The following is a 20,900-nucleotide window of genomic DNA, read 5'->3' as shown; positions in this document are numbered from 1 at the left end:
GCTGTGACCTGTCTCAGCTGTGGTTCAGAGAGTTCTTCCTCTAGTAATAATATAATAATATCATGTTATTCCCTTCCTGTCCTCCAGAGGCGCTGCAGCACTGCTGTGACCTGTCTCAGCTGTGGTTCAGAGAGTTCTTCCTCTAGTAATAATATAATAATATCATGTTATTCCCTTCCTGTCCTCCAGAGGCGCTGCAGCACTGCTGTGACCTGTCTCAGCTGTGGTTCTGAGAGTTCTTCCTCTAGTAATAATATAATAATATCATGTTATTCCCTTCCTGTCCTCCAGAGGCACTGCAGCACTGCTGTGACCTGTCTCAGCTGTGGTTCAGAGAGTTCTTCCTCTAGTAATAATATAATAATATCATGTTATTCCCTTCCTGTCCTCCAGAGGCACTGCAGCACTGCTGTGACCTGTCTCAGCTGTGGTTCAGAGAGTTCTTCCTCTAGTAATAATATAATAATATCATGTTATTCCCTTCCTGTCCTCCAGAGGCACTGCAGCACTGCTGTGACCTGTCTCAGCTGTGGTTCAGAGAGTTCTTCCTGGAGCTGACCATGGGGCGCAGGATCCAGTTCCCCATCGAGATGTCCATGCCCTGGATCCTCACAGACCACATACTGGAGACCAAGGAGCCTTCCATGATGGAGTAAGACACTGTTTAGACCACTGTGTGTGTGTGTGTGTGTGTGTGTGTGTGTGTGTGTGTGTGTGTGTGTGTGTGTGTGTGTGTGTGTGTGTGTGTGTGTGTGTGTGTGTGTGTGTGTGTGTGTGCAGGTGAGGGAGAGGAACAGACAAGAGTAGAGGGAGATGGAGGGTGAGGGACAGATATTGTCTCTCTGTTGTCATTGTGTCCATGCTGAGTCTGTGTGTGTTTGTGTGTGTGTGTGTGCAGGTGAGGGAGAGGAACAGACAAGAGTAGAGGGAGATGGAGGGTGAGGGACAGATATTGTCTCTCTGTTGTCCTTGTGTCCATACTGAGTCTGTATGTGTTTGTGCCTGCTGATGCCATCCTGACTGTTTGTCCCAGGTATGTGTTGTACCCTCTGGACCTCTACAATGACAGTGGCTACTACGCTCTGACCAAGTTCAAGAAACAGTTCCTCTACGATGAGATAGAGGCTGAGGTAAACTAGCACGAAACAAAGATGGCCGCCTCAGAAATCATAAAATGACAAGTAATTTATCACCGATCCCCACAAGAGTAGTGAGTTAGGGATTCTGTTTTTCCTACAGGTGAACCTGTGCTTCGATCAGTTTGTCTACAAGCTGGCTGACCAGATATTTGCCTACTACAAAGCCATGTCTGGAAGGTAAGAGACAGCTGGAGACACCACAGTAAACAGATACAAGACTGAATCATGTTGTTGAGGGGGTTAAATCAGGCAGTGAAGGATGTTGTTGTGTGTTTTGCTCCACAGTGTCCTCCTGGACAAGCGTTTCAGGGCAGAGTGTAAAAACTATGGTGTGATCATCCCCTACCCCCCCTCCAACCGTTATGAGACCCTGCTCAAACAGAGACACGTACAGGTAGGTCTGTCGTACACCACCCTGGGTGACCACATGTCCGTGATTATCTCGGACAGTCTCGCTTTTTGTCCCGCATCCAAGAAATCATATCCCACATTTTATTAACAAATTAAAACACCACAAATTTACAATTAAAGGTTGATTTGTCCCGTATTTCAGTCAGACTTCCTATTGATTTGATGAGAATTGACATTCCAGCCTGTCTCTCTTGCAGTCACGTTGCCCTTATGACAAGATATTATATGAGAAGGACGTGGGGGGGGGGGGGGGGGGGGGTGTTAAACACTTCTCCAATCATTGATGAGATCTGATATTCTCTGCACCGCATCACATTTTTCAAATCCTTTCGGGCTAAATTCCAGCTGAACTTGGAGAGGACAAATTAGTACTTACACAAAGCATGCGTCTAACGAAGAGCTAGACAAGTAAGTAAAGGGCAGTATTAGACTGAAAGATTTACTCTATTTACACTGGTGTTTGTTCTTCACTGGTTGCCCCTTTCTTGGGGCAACAATTCACAAATCTTGCTGCTGTGATGGCACACTGTGGTATTTCACTCAGTAGATATTGGAGTTTATCAAAATCGGGTTTGTTTTCAAATTCTTTGTGGGTCTGTGTAATCTGAGGGAAATATGTGTCTCTAATATGGTCATACATTTGGCAGGAGGTTAGGAAGTGCAGCTCAGTTTCCACCTCATTTTGTGGGCTACGGCGGCCTTTCTCAAAAGCACGGCTATGCTCACTGAGTCTGTACATAGTCAAAGCTTTCCTTAATTTTTGGGTCAGTCACAGTGGTCAGGTATTCTGTCACTGTGTACTCTCTGTTTAGGGCCAAATACCATTCTAGTTTGCTCAGTTTTTTTGTTAATTTGTTTGTTAATTCTTTCCAACGTGTCAAGTAATTATCTTTTTGTTTTCTCATGATTTGGTTGGGTCTAATAGTTTTGCTGTTCTGAGGCTCTGTGGGGTCAGTTTGTGTTTATGAACAGCCCCAGTACCAGCTTGCTTAGGGGACTGTAGGTGATGGCTTTGTTAAGGAAGGTTTGGGTACTCTTTCTCTCTCTTTCTTTCTCTTTCTCTCTCTCTCTCTCTCTCTCTCTCTCTCTCTCTCTCTCTCTCTCTCTCTCTCTCTCTCTCTCTCTCTCTTCCTCTCTCCCAACTCTCTCTCTCTCTCTCTCTCTCTCTCCCTCTCTCTCTCCCTTCCTCTCTCTCTCTCTCTCTCTCTCTCTCTCTCTCTCTCTCTCTCTCTCTCTCTTCCTCTCTCTCTCAATTCATTTCAATTCAAGGGCTTTATTGGCATGGGAAACATGTGTTAACATTGCCAAAGCAAGTGAGGTAGATAATATATAAAGTGAGTATATAAAGTGAAATAAACAATACAAAATGAACAGTAAACATTACACATACAGAAGTTTCAAAACAATAAAGACATTACAAATGTCATATTATATATATACAGTGTTTTAACAATGTACAAATGGTAAAGGACACAAGATAAAATAAATAAGTATAAATATGGGTTGTATTTACAATGGTGTGTGTTCTTCACTGGTTGCCCTTTTCTCGTGGCAACAGGTCACAAATCTTGCTGCTGTGATGGCACACTGTGGAATTTCACCCAGTAGATATATGGGAGTTTATCAAAATTGGATTTGTTTTCAAATTCTTTGTGGATCTGTGTAATCTGAGGGAAATATGTCTCTCTAATATGGTCATACATTGGGCAGGAGGTTCGGAAGTGCAGCTCAGTTTCCACCTCATTTTGTGGGCAGTGAGCACATAGCCTGTCTTCTCTTGAGAGCCATGTCTGCCTACGGCGGCCTTTCTCAATAGCAAGGCTATGCTCACTGAGTCTGTACATAGTCAAAGCTTTCCTTAATTTTGGGTCAGTCACAGTGGTCAGGTATTCTGCCGCTGTGTACTCTCTGTGTAGGGCCAAATAGCATTCTAGTTTGCTCTGTTTTTTTGTTAATTCTTTCCAATGTGTCAAGTAATTATCTTTTTGTTTTCTCATGATTTGGTTGGGTCTAATTGTGCTGCTGTCCTGGGGCTCTGTAGGGTGTGTTTGTGTTTGTGAACAGAGCCCCAGGACCAGCTTGCTTAGGGGACTCTTCTCCAGGTTCATCTCTCTGTAGGTGATGGCTTTGTTGTGGAAGGTTTGGGAATCGCTTCCTTTTAAGTGGTTATAGAATTTAACGGCTCTTTTCTGGATTTTGATAATTAGTGGGTATCGGCCTAATTCCGCTCTGCATGCATTATTTGGTGTTCTACGTTGTACACGGAGGATATTTTTGCAGAATTCTGCGTGCAGAGTCTCAATTTGGTGTTTGTCCCATTTTGTGAAGTCTTGGTTGGTGAGCGGACCCCAGACCTCACAACCATAAAGGGCAATGGGCTCTATGACTGATTCAAGTATTTTTAGCCAAATCCTAATTGGTATGTTGAAATTTATGTTCCTTTTGATGGCATAGAATGCACTTCTTGCCTTGTCTCTCAGATCGTTCACAGCTTTGTGGAAGTTACCTTTGGCGCTGATGTTTAGGCCAAGGTATGTATAGTTTTTTGTGTGCTCTAGGGCAACAGTGGCTAGATGGAATTTGTATTTGTGGTCCTGGTGACTGGACCTTTTTTGAAACACCATTATTTTGGTCTTACTGAGATTTACTGTTAGGGCGCAGGTCTGACAGAATCTGTGCATAAGATCTAGGTGCTGCTGTAGGCCCTCCTTGGTTGGTGACAGAAGCACCAGATCATCAGCAAACAGCAGACATTTGACTTCGGATTCTAGTAGGGTGAGGCCGGGTGCTGCAGACTTTTCTAGTGCCCGCGCCAATTCGTTGATATATATGTTGAAGAGGGTGGGGCTTAAGCTGCATCCCTGTCTCACCCCACGACCCTGTGTGAAGAAATGTGTGTGTTTTTTGCCAATTTTAACCGCACTCTTGTTGTTTGTGTACATGGATTTTATAATGTCGTATGTTTTACCCCCAACACCACTTTCCATCAGTTTGTATAGCAGACCCTCATGCCAAATTGAGTCAAATGCTTTTTTGAAATCAACAAAGCATGAGAAGACTTTGCCTTTGTTTTGGTTTGTTTGGTTGTCAATTAGGGTGTGCAGGGTGAATACATGGTCTGTTGTACGGTAATTTGGTAAAAAGCCAATTTGACATTTGCTCAGTACATTGTTTTAATTGAGGAAATGTACGAGTCTGCTGTTAATGATAATGCAAAGGATTTTCCCAAGGTTACTGTTGACGCATATTCCACGGTAGTTATTGGGGTCAAATTTGTCTCCACTTTTGTGGATTGGGCTGATCAGTCCTTGGTTCCAAATATTGGGGAAGATGCCAGAGCTAAGGATGATGTTAAAGAGTTTTAGTATAGCCAATTGGAATTTGTTATCTGTATATTTGATCATTTCATTGAGGATACCATCAACACCACAGGCCTTTTTGGGTTGGAGGGTTTTTATTTTGTCCTGTAACTCATTCAATGTCTCGCTCCCTCTCTCTCTCTCTCTCTCTCTCGCTCCCTCTCTCTCTCTCTCCCTCTCTCTCTCTCTCCCTTCCTCTTTCTCTCTCTCTCTCTCGCTCTTTCTCTCTCCCTCTCGCTCTCGATCTCACTCTCTCTCTCTCGCTCTCTCTCTCTCCCTCTCGCTCTCGCTCTCACTCTCTCTCTCTCTCGCTCTCTCTCTCTCTCTCTCTCTCTCATCCTGTCCTCCCTCTCTCCAGCTCTTAGGTCGCTCTATCGATCTGAACCGTCTGGTCACCCAGAGGATCTCAGCAGCCATGTACAAGTCTCTGGACCAGGCCATCAGTCGCTTTGAGAGTGAAGACCTCACCTCCATTGTGGTGAGAACACCAGGGCAGAGGCATACTGTATACTGTGGTCTCAACCTTCCCATACACCATACAACCAACACTACTTCGCACTCCTAGCCCTGCGTCAAATGTACACTCTCAGATAGCATACTGTCAGTCACATTTCACACACCACGCTCACTCTCATTGGTCCTGTCCTGTCCTCTTGGCCCTATGCTCCACTGGCCACACTATTACCTGCTTTTGTTCTATCTTTTCATTATCATTATCTATCTGTCTGTCTGTCTGTCTGTCTGTCTGTCTGTCTGTCTGTCTGTCTGTCTGTCTGTCTGTCTGTCTGTCTGTCTGTCTGTCTGTCTGTCTGTCTGTCTGTCTGTCTGTCTGTCTGTCTGCCTGTCAATCCACCCATCAGGAGTTGGAGTGGTTGATGGACATCAACAGACTGACTCATCGTCTGCTCTCGAAGCACATGACCCTGGACAGCTTCGATGCCATGTTCCGCGAGGCCAACCACAATGTGTCTGCCCCCTACGGACGCATCACGCTCCATGTCTTCTGGGAACTCAACTTTGACTTCCTCCCCAACTACTGCTACAACGGCTCCACCAACCGGTCAGTGGTAGGGGGAAGGGGGTGTTCTTGGGTAGTCTTGGTTCACAAGCTTACGGTTCTTGGGTAGTCTTGGTTCACAAGCTTACGGTTCTTGGGTAGTCTTGGTTCACAAGCTTACGGTTCTTGGGTAGTCTTGGTTCACAAGCTTACGGTTCTTGGGTAGTCTTGGTTCACAAGCTTACGGTTCTTGGGTAGTCTTGGTTCATAAGCTTACGGTTCTTGGGTAGTCTTGGCTTACGGTTCTTGGGTAGTCTTGGTTCATAAGCTTACGGTTCTTGGGTAGTCTTGGCTTACGGTTCTTGGGTAGTCTTGGCTTACGGTTCTTGGGTAGTCTTGGTTCACAAGCTTACGGTTCTTGGGTAGTCTTGGTTCACAAGCTTACGGTTCTTGGGTAGTCTTGGTTCACAAGCTTACGGTTCTTGGGTAGTCTTGGTTCACAAGCTTACGGTTCTTGGGCAGCTGATTGCCGGTCTACCAAAACATCGCTCAGGTTCAGCAGTTGGCTATCTATATTCCATTTAGTCATTACCTAAGTGGTCTACTGCTCATGACCCCTGAACTCTATCTCATTCCCTGTGTCCTCAGCTTCGTTCGGACTGCCATCCCCTTTACCCAGGAGCCTCAGCGAGACAAGCCAGCCAACGTGCAGCCGTACTACCTGTATGGGTCTAAAGTATGTACTGTGTACTGTCTGCTATTTTCATTCAACTATAGAAATGAGATAGATGTGTACCTATATTTAGAGCAGTTTTGAGAGCATGTTTCTGATGTAATGTTTCCTCTCCCTCCCCCAGCCTCTGAACATTGCCTACTCACACATCTATAGCTCCTACAGGAACTTCGTAGGCCCGCCCCACTTCAAGACCATCTGCCGTCTCCTTGGTTACCAGGGCATCGCCGTGGTGATGGAGGAGCTGCTCAAGATAGTCAAGAGCCTGGTATTATGGGCTATTTGTCTCTCATTGTCTGAATGTACTCCTACATAGCAGCATCTTTAAAAAGAAGTAGATCCAACTAATCTCTCTTTTTATCCTCTCCCTCTGATACTGCCTCTTCCTCTCCCTCTGATACTTCCTCTCCCTCTGATACTGCCTCTCCCTCTGCTACCTCCTCTCCCTCTGCTACTTCCTCTCCCTCTGATACTGCCTCTCCCTTTGATACTGCCTCTCCCTCTGATACTTCCTCTCCCTCTGATACTTCCTCTCCCTCTGATACTGCCTCTCCCTCTGATACTGCCTCTCCCTCTGATACTGCCTCTCCCTCTGATACTTCCTCTCCCTCTGATACTTCCTCTCCCTCTGATACTTCCTCTCCCTCTGATACTGCCTCTCCCTCTGATACGTCCTCTCCCTCTGATACTTCCTCTCCCTCTGATACTTCCTCTCCCTCTGATACTTCCTCTCCCTCTGATACTGCCTCTCCCTCTGATACGTCCTCTCCCTCTGATACTTCCTCTCCCTCTGATACTTCCTCTCCCTCTGATACTTCCTCTCCCTCTTATACTTCCTCTCCCTCTGATACTGCCTCTCCCTCTGATACTTCCTCTCCCTCTGATACTGCCTATCCCTCTGATACTTCCTCTCCCTCTGATACTTCCTCTCCCTCTGATACTTCCTCTCCCTCTGATACTTCCACTCCCTCTGATACTTCCTCCCCTCTGATACTTCCTCCCCCTCTGATACTTCCTCCACCTCTGATACTTCCTCTCCCTCTGATACTTCCTCCCCCTCTCCCTCTGATACTTCCTCTCCCTCTGATACTTCCTCTCCCTCTGATACTTCCTCCCCCTCTCCCTCTGATACTGCCTCCCCCTCTGATACTTCCTCTCCCTCTGATACTTCCTCTCCCTCTGATACTTCCTCCCCCTCTCCCTCTGATACTGCCTCCCCCTCTGATACTTCCTCTCCCTCTGATACTTCCTCTCCCTCTGATACTGCCTCTCCCTCTGATACTTCCACTCCCTCTGATACTTCCTCTCCCTCTGATACTTCCTCCCCCTCTGATACTTCCTCCCCTCTGATACTTCCTCTCCTCTGATACTTCCTCTCCCTCTGATACTGCCTCTCCCTCTGATACTTCCTCTCCTCTGATACTTCCTCCCCCTCTGATACTTCCTCCCCTCTGATACTTCCTCCCCCTCTGATACTTCCTCTCCCTCTGATACTTCCTCCCCTCTGATACTGCCTCTCCCTCTGATACTTCCTCCCCCTCTGATACTGCCTCTCCCTCTGATACTTCCTCCCCTCTGATACTTCCTCCCCCTCTGATACTTCCTCTCCCTCTGATACTTCCTCTCCCTCTGATACTGCCTCTCCCTCTGATACTTCCTCTCCCTCTGATACTTCCTCTCCCTCTGATACTGCCTCTCCCTCTGATACTGCCTCTCCCTCTGATACTGCCTCTCCCTCTGATACTGCCTCTCCCTCTGATACTTCCTCTCCCTCTGATACTTCCTCTCCCTCTGATACTTCCTCTCCCTCTGATACTGCCTCTCCCTCTGATACGTCCTCTCCCTCTGATACTTCCTCTCCCTCTGATACTTCCTCTCCCTCTGATACTTCCTCTCCCTCTGATACTGCCTCTCCCTCTGATACGTCCTCTCCCTCTGATACTTCCTCTCCCTCTGATACTTCCTCTCCCTCTGATACTTCCTCTCCCTCTGATACTTCCTCTCCCTCTGATACTGCCTCTCCCTCTGATACTTCCTCTCCCTCTGATACTGCCTCTCCCTCTGATACTACTTCCTCTCCCTCTGATACTTCCTCTCCCTCTGATACTGCCTCTCCCTCTGATACTTCCTCTCCCTCTGATACTTCCTCTCCCTCTGATACTTCCCTCCCTCTGATACTTCCTCCCTCTGATACTTCCTCCCCTCTGATACTTCCTCCCCTCTGATACTTCCTCTCCCTCTGATACTTCCTCCCCCTCTCCCTCTGATACTTCCCTCCCTCTGATACTTCCTCTCCCTCTCTCCCTCTGATACTGCCTCCCCCTCTGATACTTCCTCTCCCTCTGCTACTACCTCTCCCTCTGATACTGCCTCTCCCTCTGCTACTAACTCTCCCTCTGATACTGCCTCTCCCTCTGACTGCCTCTCCCTCTGATACTTCCACTCCCTCTGATACTTCCTCTCCCTCTGATACTTCCTCCCCCTCTGATACTTCCTCCCCCTCTGATACTTCCTCTCCCTCTGATACTTCCTCCCCTCTGATACTGCCTCTCCCTCTGATACTTCCTCTCCCTCTGATACTTCCTCCCCCTCTGATACTTCCTCCCCTCTGATACTTCCTCCCCCTCTGATACTTCCTCTCCCTCTGATACTTCCTCCCCTCTGATACTGCCTCTCCCTCTGATACTTCCTCCCCCCTCTGATACTGCCTCTCCCTCTGATACTTCCTCCCCCTCTGATACTTCCTCCCCCTCTGATACTTCCTCTCCCTCTGATACTTCCTCTCCCTCTGATACTGCCTCTCCCTCTGATACTTCCTCTCCCTCTGATACTGCCTCTCCCTCTGATACTTCCTCTCCCACTGATACTTCCTCCCCCTCTCCCTCTGACACTTCCTCCCCCTCTGATACTTCCTCTCCCTCTGATACTTCCTCTCCCTCTGATACTTCCTCCCCCTCTCCCTCTGACACTTCCTCCCCCTCTTCTCTTCCCTACTTAGTTGCAGGGCACTATCCTGCAGTATGTGAAGACTCTGATCGAGGTGATGCCTAAGATCTGTCGCCTGCCGCGCCACGAGTACGGATCCCCAGGTCGGTTCATTGTAGAGGAGAGGTAGTTCAGTGAACCCACAGCAAATGTCTAGGCTTTAGCTCAGAGGGCTAACACAGGCATGACTCGTACAGACAACCCAGGTTTGAAACCCGGTCAGTCCCAGACAATAACACTTCCGCTTGTTGTCCCATCATATTATAGTCCTCTGACAGATCAAATGAGATATGCTTGATTAGCATGTTTCTCTATGAGCAGGGATTATAGGCTGGGTAGATTAGTGGTGTTCTGTACCGTAACAGGCTGTACTTCTTGTATGCCTGATCTCTGTCAACACTTCCTGATCCTCCTAGAGCTATAGCTCCTGGTTCAGCTGCTGCACAAGACAGACATACAGACCGACAGAGAGTTTAGTGACGGAACAGACATCGTCATAATCACCATGACATAGTTGATAATCCTACCATACCTGGATGGTCAGAGATCCCATCATCAGACTGCTGTGTGTTTATCAGTCAAGGACAGTCCCTTTCTTAGTATTTAACTCCATGGGATCGGATCCGGATCTGTTATTTTAACATTGAACTATTTTAACTTTGTAGATGTAACTTTTAACTGTGTTCTGGCCATAATAGCCATGTCCTCTTAAATCTCCTCCGGACACAGCCAGAAAAGGACTGGCCACCCCTCAGAGCCTGGTTCCTCTCTAGGTTTCTTCCTAGGTTCCTGCCTTTCTAGGGAGTTTTTCATAGCCACCGTGCTTCTACATCTACACTGCTTGCTTTTTGGGGGGCTGGGTTTCTGTAACAGTGCTGATGTAAAAAGGGCTTTCTAAAAATCCATTGATTGTCCTTCCCTGCCAGGTATCCTGGAGTTCTTCCACCACCAGCTGAAGGACATTATAGAGTACGCAGAGCTGAAGACAGATGTCTTCCAGAGTCTCAGAGAGGTCGGGAACGCCATCCTCTTCTGTCTGCTCATCGAACAAGCTCTGGTGAGTCCCTCTTCTTCTCCTTATTCACCTCTATCCCTTTCTCTCCTCTGTTCTGTCCTCCCTTCCTTCCCCCATCCTCTCCTGCTTCACCTGTATCTCTTCTTTCTCTTTCTCCTTTCCTATTCCCTTCTCTTTCCTCTCCCCTCTCTCTCCTCTCCCCCTATCCTACTCTCATCACCTCTCTCCTATCCCCTCTCTCTCCTCTCCCCTCTCTCTCCTCTCCCCTATCCTACTCTCATCACCTCTCTCCTCTCTCCTCTCCCCCTATTCTACTCTCATCACTTCTCTCCTCTCTCCTCTCCCCTCTCTCCTCTCCCCTATCCTACTCTCATCACCTCTCCCTCTCTCCTCTCCCCCTATCCTACTCTCATCACCTCTCTCCTCTCCCCTATTCTACTCTCATCACTTCTCTCCTCTCTCCTCTCCCCTCTCTCCTCTCCCTATCCTACTCTCATCACCTCTCCCCTCTCTCCTCTCCCCTATCCTACTCTCATCACGTCTCTCCTCTCCCCCTATCCTACTCTCATCACCTCTCTCCTCTCCCCTCTCTCCTCTCTCCCTATCCTACTCTCATCACCTCTCTCCTCTCTCCCTATCCTACTCTCATCACCTCTCTCCTCTCCCCTATCCTACTCTCATCACCTCTCTCCCCTCTCTCATCTCCCCTCTCTCCTCTTCCCCTCGCTCTCCTCTCCCCTATCCTACTCTCCTCACCTCTCTCCTCTCCCCTCTCTCCTCTCTCCCTATCCTACTCTCATCACCTCTCTCCTCTCTCCCTATCCTACTCTCATCACCTCTCTCCTCTCTCCCTATCCTACTCTCATCACCTCTCTCCTCTCCCCTCTCTCCCCCTATCTCTCCTCTCCTCCTATCCTACTCATCACCTCTCCCCTCTCTCTCCTCTCCCCTATTCTACTCTCATCACCTCTCCCTCTCTCTCCTCTCCTCCTATCCTACTCATCACCTCTCCCCTCTCTCTCCTCTCCCCTATCCTACTCTCATCACCTCTCCTCTCTCTCTCCTCTCTCCCTATCCTACTCTCATCACCTCTCCCCTCTCTCTCTCTCTCCTCTCCCCTATCCTACTCTCATCACCTCTCCCTCTCTCTCCTCTCCCCTATCCTACTCTCATCACCTCTCCCCTCTCTCTCTCCTCTCCCCCTATCCTACTCTCATCACCTCTCCCCTCTCTCTCTCTCTCCTCTCCCCTATCCTACTCTCATCACCTCTCCCCTCTCTCTCTCTCTCCTCTCCCCCTATCCTACTCTCATCACCTCTCCCCTCTCTCTCCTCTCCCCTATCCTACTCTCATCACCTCTCCCCTCTCTCTCTCTCCTCTCCCCTATCCTACTCTCATCACCTCTCCCCTCTCTCTCTCTCCTCCCCCTATCCTACTCTCATCACCTCTCCCCTCTCTCTCTCTCCTCTCCCCTATCCTACTCTCATCACCTCTCCCTCTCTCTCTCTCCTCTCCCCTATCCTACTCTCATCACCTCTCCCCTCTCTCTCTCCCTCTCCCCTATCCTACTCTCATCACCTCTCCCCTCTCTCTCTCCTCTCCCCCTCTCTCTCCTATCCCCCTCTCTCTCCTCTCCCCTATCCTACTCTCATCACCTCTCCCTCCTCTCCCCCTATCCTACTCTCATCACCTCTCCCCTCTCTCTCTCTCCTCTCCCCTATTCTACTCTCCATCTCCTCTCTCCTCTCCCCTATCCTACTCTCATCACCTCACCTCTCCCTCTCTCTCTCCTCTCCCCTATCCTACTCTCATCACCTCTCCCCTCTCTCTCTCTTCTCCCCTATCCTACTCTCATCACCTCTCCCCTCTCTCTCTCCTCTCCCCTATCCTACTCTCATCACCTCACCTCTCCCTCTCTCTCTCCTCTCCCCTATCCTACTCTCATCACCTCTCCCCTCTCTCTCTCCTCTCCCCCTATCCTAGTCTCATCACCTCTCCCCTCTCTCTCTCCTCTCCCCCTATTCTACTCTCCATCTCCTCTCTCCTCTCCCCCTATCCTACTCTCATCACCTCTCCCCTCTCTCTCTCTCCTCTCCCCCTATCCTACTCTCATCACCTCTCCCCTCTCTCTCTCCTCTCCCCCTATCCTACTCTCATCACCTCTCCCCTCTAACTCTCCTCTCCCCCTATTCTACTCTCCATCTCCTCTCCCCTCTCTTTTCCTCTCTTCTATTCCTCCCGTTCCCACTTTCTCTTCTCTAATTCTTTCTCTCTCTCAGGGTCACCTTTGCATGCTCAGAAATATGGACTGTTACTTGTCAGGCGATTTCTCCTTTGGTTTTCTGTCTGTTTGAATATATCTGTTTCTATCGCAGTCTCAATAAAGTTTCACCCTCCAGAAATGTTGATATTGACTGTATCTGAATTGCAACTCTATTCTTTATTTCACGCTGGCAACTACTACAGGTGGTAAGAATCTAGCTCTTGTCTTTGGTAACAAACACACACCCTGACTGATCTCTCTCTCTCTCTCTGTTGGGCTCTCCCAAACTCTCTTTGGTCTGGGCTCTCCATCTCTCTTTCTCTCTCTCTCTCTCTCTCTCTCTCCCCATCTCTCTCTCTCTCTCTCCCCATCTCTCTCTCTCTCTCTCTCCCCATCTCTCTCTCTCTCTGTTGGTTTGGGCTGACGTGTTTCTCTGTTTTCCTATTCAACATCTTACTCTGACACCCAAAGTTTAACCTCCGGAGGGCCATGAAAGCCAAGGATTGAGATTCAAAAATGTTTTAAGAAAGTAAAGAACATCCAAGAATAGAATCATTATTCTATAATTGGAAATACCATAATTTGAAATAAATGGATAATAAAAAGCGACTATCTTAATGTATCTCTTCATGTCCTTGGCTCCCATGTGTGTTTCTGGGTGGCTTTCTGTTAAGTATGTGCTCAACTTCTGCCTCTATACTCTCTGTCCACACTGGCTTCTCTCTCAATGCCTGTCACTCTTTACATCCTCATACCCTCTGGTCTGTCTCATTCTCTGACTGCCTTGTGTGTGTATATATAGTGTATATAGTGTGTGTTTGTACTGGCTGATCACAGCATGCAGATCATTCTGTCTTCCATAGTGTTTTAGTGGAGCTTTCCTGATCTGGATCTCTTGTTGTTTTCTGATTCTCTTTGTTCTATTGGTTCTAACACCACCAGTTTAACCATGCGTTTAGTTCCATATTCCAGCCATTCCTATTGGTTGACCAGACCTGAGTGACAGTAGCCTGTAGTATGACTGAGGGGGGAGGTGACCAGAGGTTAGGTCAGACCTATGACACGTCAAACCAGTGTGATGTCCTGTATTTAGTGGCACAGCCTCCTGTACTTAGTGGCACAGCCTCCTGTACTTAGTGGCACAGCCTCCTGTACTTAGTGGCACAGCCTCCTGTACTTAGTGGCACAGCCTCCTGTACTTAGTGGCATAGCCTCCTGTACTTAGTGGCACAGCCTCCTGTACTTAGTGGCACAGCCTCCTGTACTTAGTGGCATGTCCTCCTGTACTTAGTGGCGCAGCCTCCTGTACTTAGTGGCGCAGCCTCCTGTACTTAGTGGCGCAGCCTCCTGTACTTAGTGGCGCAGCCTCCTGTACTTAGTGGCGCAGCCTCCTGTACTTAGTGGCGCAGCCTCCTGTACTTAGTGGCGCAGCCTCCTGTACTTAGTGGCACAGCCTCCTGTATTTAGTGGCATGTCATCCTGTACATAGTGGCGCAGCCTCCTGTACTTAGTGGCACAGCCTCCTGTACTTAGTGGCACAGCCTCCTGTATTTAGTGGCATGTCCTCCTGTACTTAGTGGCGCAGCCTCCTGTACTTAGTGGCACAGCCTCCTGTACTTAGTGGCACAGCCTCCTGTATTTAGTGGCATGTCCTCCTGTACATAGTGGCGTAGCCTCCTGTACTTAGTGGCGCAGCCTCCTGTACTTAGTGGCGCAGCCTCCTGTACTTTAGTGCATGAGTCATACACCTGCCTAGGGTTATCTCCTCATAACTGTACTACTCACTCACTTATACACACATTCTCACAGCTTATGTACCTCTGACTCCAATCATTACTAATGAGTATAACACCTCCCTCCCATCACCACTAACTACCCCATGTAGTATACAGGAGAGATGTTGGCTGGTGTTCAATATCACCTCTGTGTGTGTGTGTGTGTGTGTGTGTGTGTGTGTGTGTGTGTGTGTGTGTGTGTGTGTGTGTGTGTTAACCACAGTCCCAGGAGGAGGTGTGTGACCTGCTTCATGCAGCTCCCTTCCAGAACATCCTCCCCAGGGTCTACATCAAAGGTATGTGATACAGGTCCAGGCATGTGGATCCTGATTGAGAACAAGGTGGATGGGTGGGATAAGGTGGTCAATATTATGCATATCTGACTGATGTGTGTGTGTAGAGGGGGAGCGTCTGGAAGTCAGGATGAAGAGGCTGGAGGCTAAGTATGCTCCACTCCATCTGGTGCCCCTCATCGAGAGGCTGGGGACCCCTCAGGTGAGCTCTACCTGCTTGTCATCACCATCCACACCTCATCATCTGGCTCTCTGTCCTGACCCACAGACAGTTTCCACAATCTTGGTTTGAAATGTAGAAATTTGTAAGGGCAGCCATATTGGCACCAAAGTTCCAAAACAATTAAACTCTCCCTATTTTATCTGCTCTACCTTACTCCCTGTTCTCCTTACTTCCTCTCCTAATGTTTCCTTTCCTCCTCTTTTTCAGCAAATAGCTATAGCCCGTGAGGGGGATCTGTTGACCAAGGAGCGTCTTTGCTGTGGCCTGTCCATGTTCGAGGTGATCCTTACAAGGATCCGTAGTTTCCTGCAGGACGCCGTGTGGCGAGGCCCGCCTCCCACCAATGGCGTGATGCATGTGGACGAGTGTATGGAATTCCACCGCCTCTGGAGCGCCATGCAGTTTGTTTACTGCATACCTGTCGGCACTCACGAGTTCACCGCAGAGTGAGTTACTGTAGAGGGCATGGCAGCATACTCACACACACAGTAAGGAGTGAGTTACTGTAGAGGGCATGGCAGCGTACTCACACACACAGTAAGGAGTGAGTTACTGTAGAGGGCATGGCAGCGTACTCACACACACAGTAAGGAGTGAGTTACTGTAGAGGGCATGGCAGCGTACTCACACACACAGTAAGGAGTGAGTTACTGTAGAGGGCATGGCAGCGTACTCACACACACAGTAATGAGTGAGTTACTGTAGAGGGCATGGCAGCGTACTCACACACACAGTAATGAGTGAGTTACTGTAGAGGGCATGGCAGCGTACTCACACACACAGTAAGGAGTGAGTTACTGAAGAGGGCATGGCAGCGTACTCACACACACAGTAAGGAGTGAGTTACTGTAGAGGGCATGGCAGCGTACTCACACACACACAGTAAGGAGTGAGTTACTGTAGGAGCCATGGCAGCGTACTCACACAGTAGGGAGTGACTTACTGTAGGGGGCATGGCAGCGTACTCACACAGTAAGGAGTGACTTACTGTAGGGGGCATGGCAGCGTACTCACACAGTAGGGAGTGACTTACTGTAGGGGGCATGGCAGCGTACTCACACAGTAGGGAGTGACTTACTGTAGGGGGCATGGCAGCGTACTCACACAGTAAGGAGTGACTTACTGTAGGGGGCATGGCAGTGTTGTCTTTGGCTATGCCGGGTTAAGTGATATGACATGCTATTCTATAAAATAATTTCTCTGTAATTAATATTACCTAATTGACCTAATCATGTAAATGTAATTAACTAGAGAGTCGGGGCACCACAAAATAATATTTATAGAGCTGTTATCTTCCGAATAAACTCTTAAAGACCTAGTAATATTTTACATCAATAGCAGTCAATATTAATCGCCACCTTAATTCAGTTTCGTCTGAAAGTTGTCAATTCTTGGTTTTCTGCACGAACCCTGGCTAACAAGTTGAATCAGCAATACAAAATTGGGTTTAATTATTTATTTACTAAATACCTAACTAATCACACAGAATTACACATACACATAATTAAATCATAACTTGATTACAAATTACATCATAAAGGAAAACGTCCATTTGGAAAAGGAAAATGGAATAAATATTTACTCTGAGCTGCGCTTCAGTAGGTTTGTGGTAGATGGAAGACCGTGTTGCCAAACCGAGTCCTTTGAAGAATGTCTCTGGTGGTCAATTAGATACTTTGTAGTAACTTCGTTGTGTGATAGACGGGATACTCTGTCTGTTCCTTCCTAACCCTCGTTTGCAGCTGCTGTTGATAACTCAACGGCTAGGAGGTATCACTTCTGGAGTGAATAAGAGTTCAAAGTTCATACCATTCGCAACCAAAGCTCACGCTGATGTTGGTTTCATTCTGTAGTTATTATCTGAACCATTCTGACATCGGACCGTCGTCCCCACATCCTCGGAATAGGAGGTTACATTGTCGTCAAGGCTTTATATAGTGGAGCGAGAAGGGTGTGTCTGAAAAGTTTTATAACCCATGACTCTTCACAGGGGCGGGCCACTGATTGAGCAGAGCCCTAACCTTATGAAAACACAATTCTCACATTTTAGAAGCTAAAATCACATTTCATCCCATCACGAATAATTTCAAATTCAAACATTTAAATTGAACAACAATTCAATGTGAATCTGATAACTCTGATGTGTAGACTTTCCACTGTAGAGTTTATGTCATCTTATCATTGATGAGAATGTCTCAGATGACAACCGAACTGACATCATATTCATTAAGTACCACTGCATATGTTCAATTGGTCGGATTACCAGAATATAGTTCATTTCCCCCCACCTTCTGATGTTCCCAGAATCTCTATGTTAACCAAGGGGTTTTCAAATGTAACATTAGTAGGGTAGAGAGAGGAAAAAGGTGTTTAGAGGTATGTATGACTGTCATAAACCTACCCCCAGGCCAACATCATGACAGCAGTTTACTCGCACAGTAGGGAGTGAGTTACTGTAGGGGGCATGGCAGCGTACTCACACAGTAAGGAGTGTATTACTGTAGGGGGCATGGCAGCGTACTCACACAGTAAGGAGTGTGTTACTGTAGGGGGCATGGCAGCGTACTCACACAGTAAGGAGTGTGTTACTGTAGGGGGCATGGCAGCGTACTCACACAGTAGGGAGTGAGTTACTGTAGGGGGCATGGCAGCGTACTCACACAGTAGGGAGTGAGTTACTGTAGGGGGCATGGCAGCGTACTCACACAGTAGGGAGTGAGTTACTGTAGGGGGCATGGCAGCGTACTCACACAGTAAGGAGTGTGTTACTGTAGTCCTCTCAGGGCTGTTTAGTGCACATGCACAGTAGTAGATAAAGCAATCACTATCCAATCAACTGAGCTTGATTTGTAAAGCGTTTTCTACAAATACAAAGTACTTATTAAGTTCCTGTATGTATCCTCTGCAGGCAGTGTTTTGGTGACGGGCTGAACTGGGCAGGCTGTTCCATCATCGTGCTGTTGGGTCAGCAGCGCCGCTTTGACCTGTTTGACTTCTGCTACCACCTGCTCAAGGTGCAGAGGCAGGACAGCAAGGATGAGATCATCAAGAACGTGGTGGGTACCCACTGACGCTATGCACACATCTACTTTGTTTTAACCAGCATGCTAACACAGAAGTAAGATGACAGAATGGATTAAGAAATATGTCAACTGCTGGCAATTTTTTTTTATATGAGAAGAGGAAGCTCACCATCTTTATGGTGGCAAGTCCTTGGCTACTACAATCCTAGTCTGTGATTTTAATTTTAAACCCCATCTATCTATCTATCTATCTATCTATCTATCTATCTATCTATCTATCTATCTATCTATCTATCTATCTATCTATCTATCTATCTATCTATCTATCTATCTACAGCCACTGAAGAAGATGGCTGACCGCATCAGGAAGTACCAGATCCTGAACAATGAGATCTTTGCCATCCTCAACAAGTACATGAAGGCTGTGGAGACCGATAGTTCCACTGTGGAGCATGTCCGCTGCTTCCAGCCACCTATACACCAGTCCCTGGCCACAACATGCTGAGAGGAACACACACATACACACACACACCAACCCAAATCATCACCACACAGTCTGCCTCTCTTTGGCCTTGTACTCAGACTCTCAGAGCCTTAAGATTTCAGAGGTCTGTCTGACTGTACACCATTTTGGCACCAAATATTCCATACAAATGACATTCCAATTTGCATTCCAGAATGCAACTGTCTTGGAACTTTTCGTGTCAACATGGCGACCGTTAAAAAGTATAAATCTCGAACAGAGTTTTCTGAAGTCTGAATATTTTAGGCCCATAAAACACAGTCTAGTTTTAGAGGTGTGGGTGTTTTCAGATGTTAGTTTTTCTGTTCCCAACCCATGTGACTCTCACACCCAGACTCAGCATCCCTTGTCCTGTCACTAGAGCTATATGTCACATGGATGGGCTCAGAAATACACAACTGCCAATCCTGAGTGGTTACAGATCTGCAGTAATGCCCTGCTTCCCCTCTAGTCACAATGAACAGTCTATCAGATACCTCTGAGAAACCATTTAGTGAGCATCAACAATCAACCTACATAAAAGATGATAGATATGCTGGAATAATCTCCAAAACCTCAACGCATACAAATAATCTGATTCTGAAATGACCTATAACCTGAGATTATTATTTCGTAGATGACGTACGAAAGCAAACCCAACCTCCATTTTATTGAATTGCTTCATGAAGTCCACACGGGTGCTAAGTATTATGATGATACTTAATTACACCAAAGTCATCAGTGGCACTTCCCCCCATAACATCCATAATATGATCATCACACAAGTCAAGCTGTCCATTCATTCATCCCAGAGGCTAACATGTGTGTGTGTCCCAAATGGCACCCTATTCCCTATATAGTGCACTACTTTTGACACGCTCCTATAAGGAATAGGGTGCCATTTGGATGTAGCCACACATCTCCCTGGACATACCCATGCTTAGTAAACCAGTGTCATAGGAGTAGTTAGCCACAACTCTTCTCTCCTCACACAACCCTACTGTTTCAAATAGCATAACAAGGACACTTGACTGCATAACAAGGACACTTGACTGCATAACAAGGACACTTGACTGCATAACAAGGACACGTGACTGCATACCAAGGACACGTGACTGCATACCAAGGGCACTTGACTGCATACCAAGGACACTTGACTGCATACCAAGGACACTTGACTGCATACCAAGGACACTTGACTGCATAACAAGGACACTTGACTGCATAACAAGGACACGTGACTGCTTTTCTTAGTTGCTTTATTTATTTTTCACTTATTTGGGGGGTTTTAGCCTCTGAGTATAATTTTTATTCAGTTCCATTCTCCATTGGAAATGTCACTGTTGAACTAAAAAGAGAAGTGTTGAGTGTTGTAATTGTTATTGTTTTTAATTCATTATTGATAATTACATTCTTCATCCTTGGTATAACTTTCCTCTTCTACTGACGAGAATCCTAATCCTCACCTACTTTTTGATTTCTCTCTGTCTTGTCAGTTTATTGAACATTGTTATATTCTGTATGTGTGTTTAATACAGTGATATTGTTTACCATTTTTGAAATGATTGACAACATCTTCATCTGCACGTGTGTTTTTTTGTTTTGTTTTTCCGGAGTAAAAAAAACGTTAGAAATCATTCTTGGTTGTCAAATAACAAAAGAGACCAGGATGACTTTACTGTATTAGATAGATTTGTTCAGAGAGTGAATGGAAGATGTTGGTAATATCAAACTCCTGTACAGTTCATTCCCTCTATAGAAGAAGAATTAAAGCAATCAATAAGTTGCATTTTCACTGTTTAGGTACGAATTACACACAAGAGATGGAGAGAGGGCAATTTCCTAAATATATTCAATATTCCATATTGTTGGATTTTTTTTCTTTAGCAGTGTTATCAGTCCTTTGACCCTGTTTTTTATTCTTATGAAGGAAAGTTAATCGTTACACCCATGAAGGAGCGACCATATTTTCAGTTTGAATAAAAAAAACTAAATGAAGTTTAGTTTCCTGTAATTGTTCCAATTGTCCTTTTTAAATTATCTTTATCCACACAACTACACCTTAATGTTCATTGAATGGGTGAATCTATTGATAAGTAAAAGTTATCAGTGCATCATTTTCCAACATGTTAACATGACAAGAGCGATATATTGTAAAGGGTACGTTTGTGACAGGCTTTTG

At 46.7% G+C, this 20,900-nt stretch overlaps 1 protein-coding gene across 1 annotated transcript in view; it reads left to right on the top strand.

Moving 5' to 3' along the window:
• Positions 1-20,716, top strand: part of LOC115129129 (cytoplasmic FMR1-interacting protein 2) — a 98,182-nt gene extending 77,466 nt beyond the window's left edge. Inside the window, exons 16-30 of the mRNA XM_065018429.1 lie at positions 496-652; positions 1,034-1,130; positions 1,240-1,316; positions 1,425-1,533; positions 5,268-5,387; positions 5,770-5,969; positions 6,555-6,642; positions 6,764-6,907; positions 9,638-9,728; positions 10,551-10,681; positions 14,901-14,973; positions 15,078-15,172; positions 15,401-15,639; positions 18,102-18,249; positions 18,554-20,716. Coding sequence (XP_064874501.1) covers positions 496-652; positions 1,034-1,130; positions 1,240-1,316; positions 1,425-1,533; positions 5,268-5,387; positions 5,770-5,969; positions 6,555-6,642; positions 6,764-6,907; positions 9,638-9,728; positions 10,551-10,681; positions 14,901-14,973; positions 15,078-15,172; positions 15,401-15,639; positions 18,102-18,249; positions 18,554-18,721 — 1,937 coding nt within the window. The 3' untranslated portion in view covers positions 18,722-20,716. The remainder of the gene's footprint in view (positions 1-495; positions 653-1,033; positions 1,131-1,239; positions 1,317-1,424; positions 1,534-5,267; positions 5,388-5,769; positions 5,970-6,554; positions 6,643-6,763; positions 6,908-9,637; positions 9,729-10,550; positions 10,682-14,900; positions 14,974-15,077; positions 15,173-15,400; positions 15,640-18,101; positions 18,250-18,553) is intronic.
• Positions 20,717-20,900: the final 184 nt, after the last annotated feature.

The sequence above is a fragment of the Oncorhynchus nerka genome, linkage group LG5, assembly GCF_034236695.1.
Source record: "Oncorhynchus nerka isolate Pitt River linkage group LG5, Oner_Uvic_2.0, whole genome shotgun sequence".
NCBI classification, from domain to species: domain Eukaryota; kingdom Metazoa; phylum Chordata; class Actinopteri; order Salmoniformes; family Salmonidae; genus Oncorhynchus; species Oncorhynchus nerka.
The sequence above is the reverse complement of the archived record's forward strand: the minus strand, read 5'-3'. Positions and strand labels throughout refer to the sequence as shown.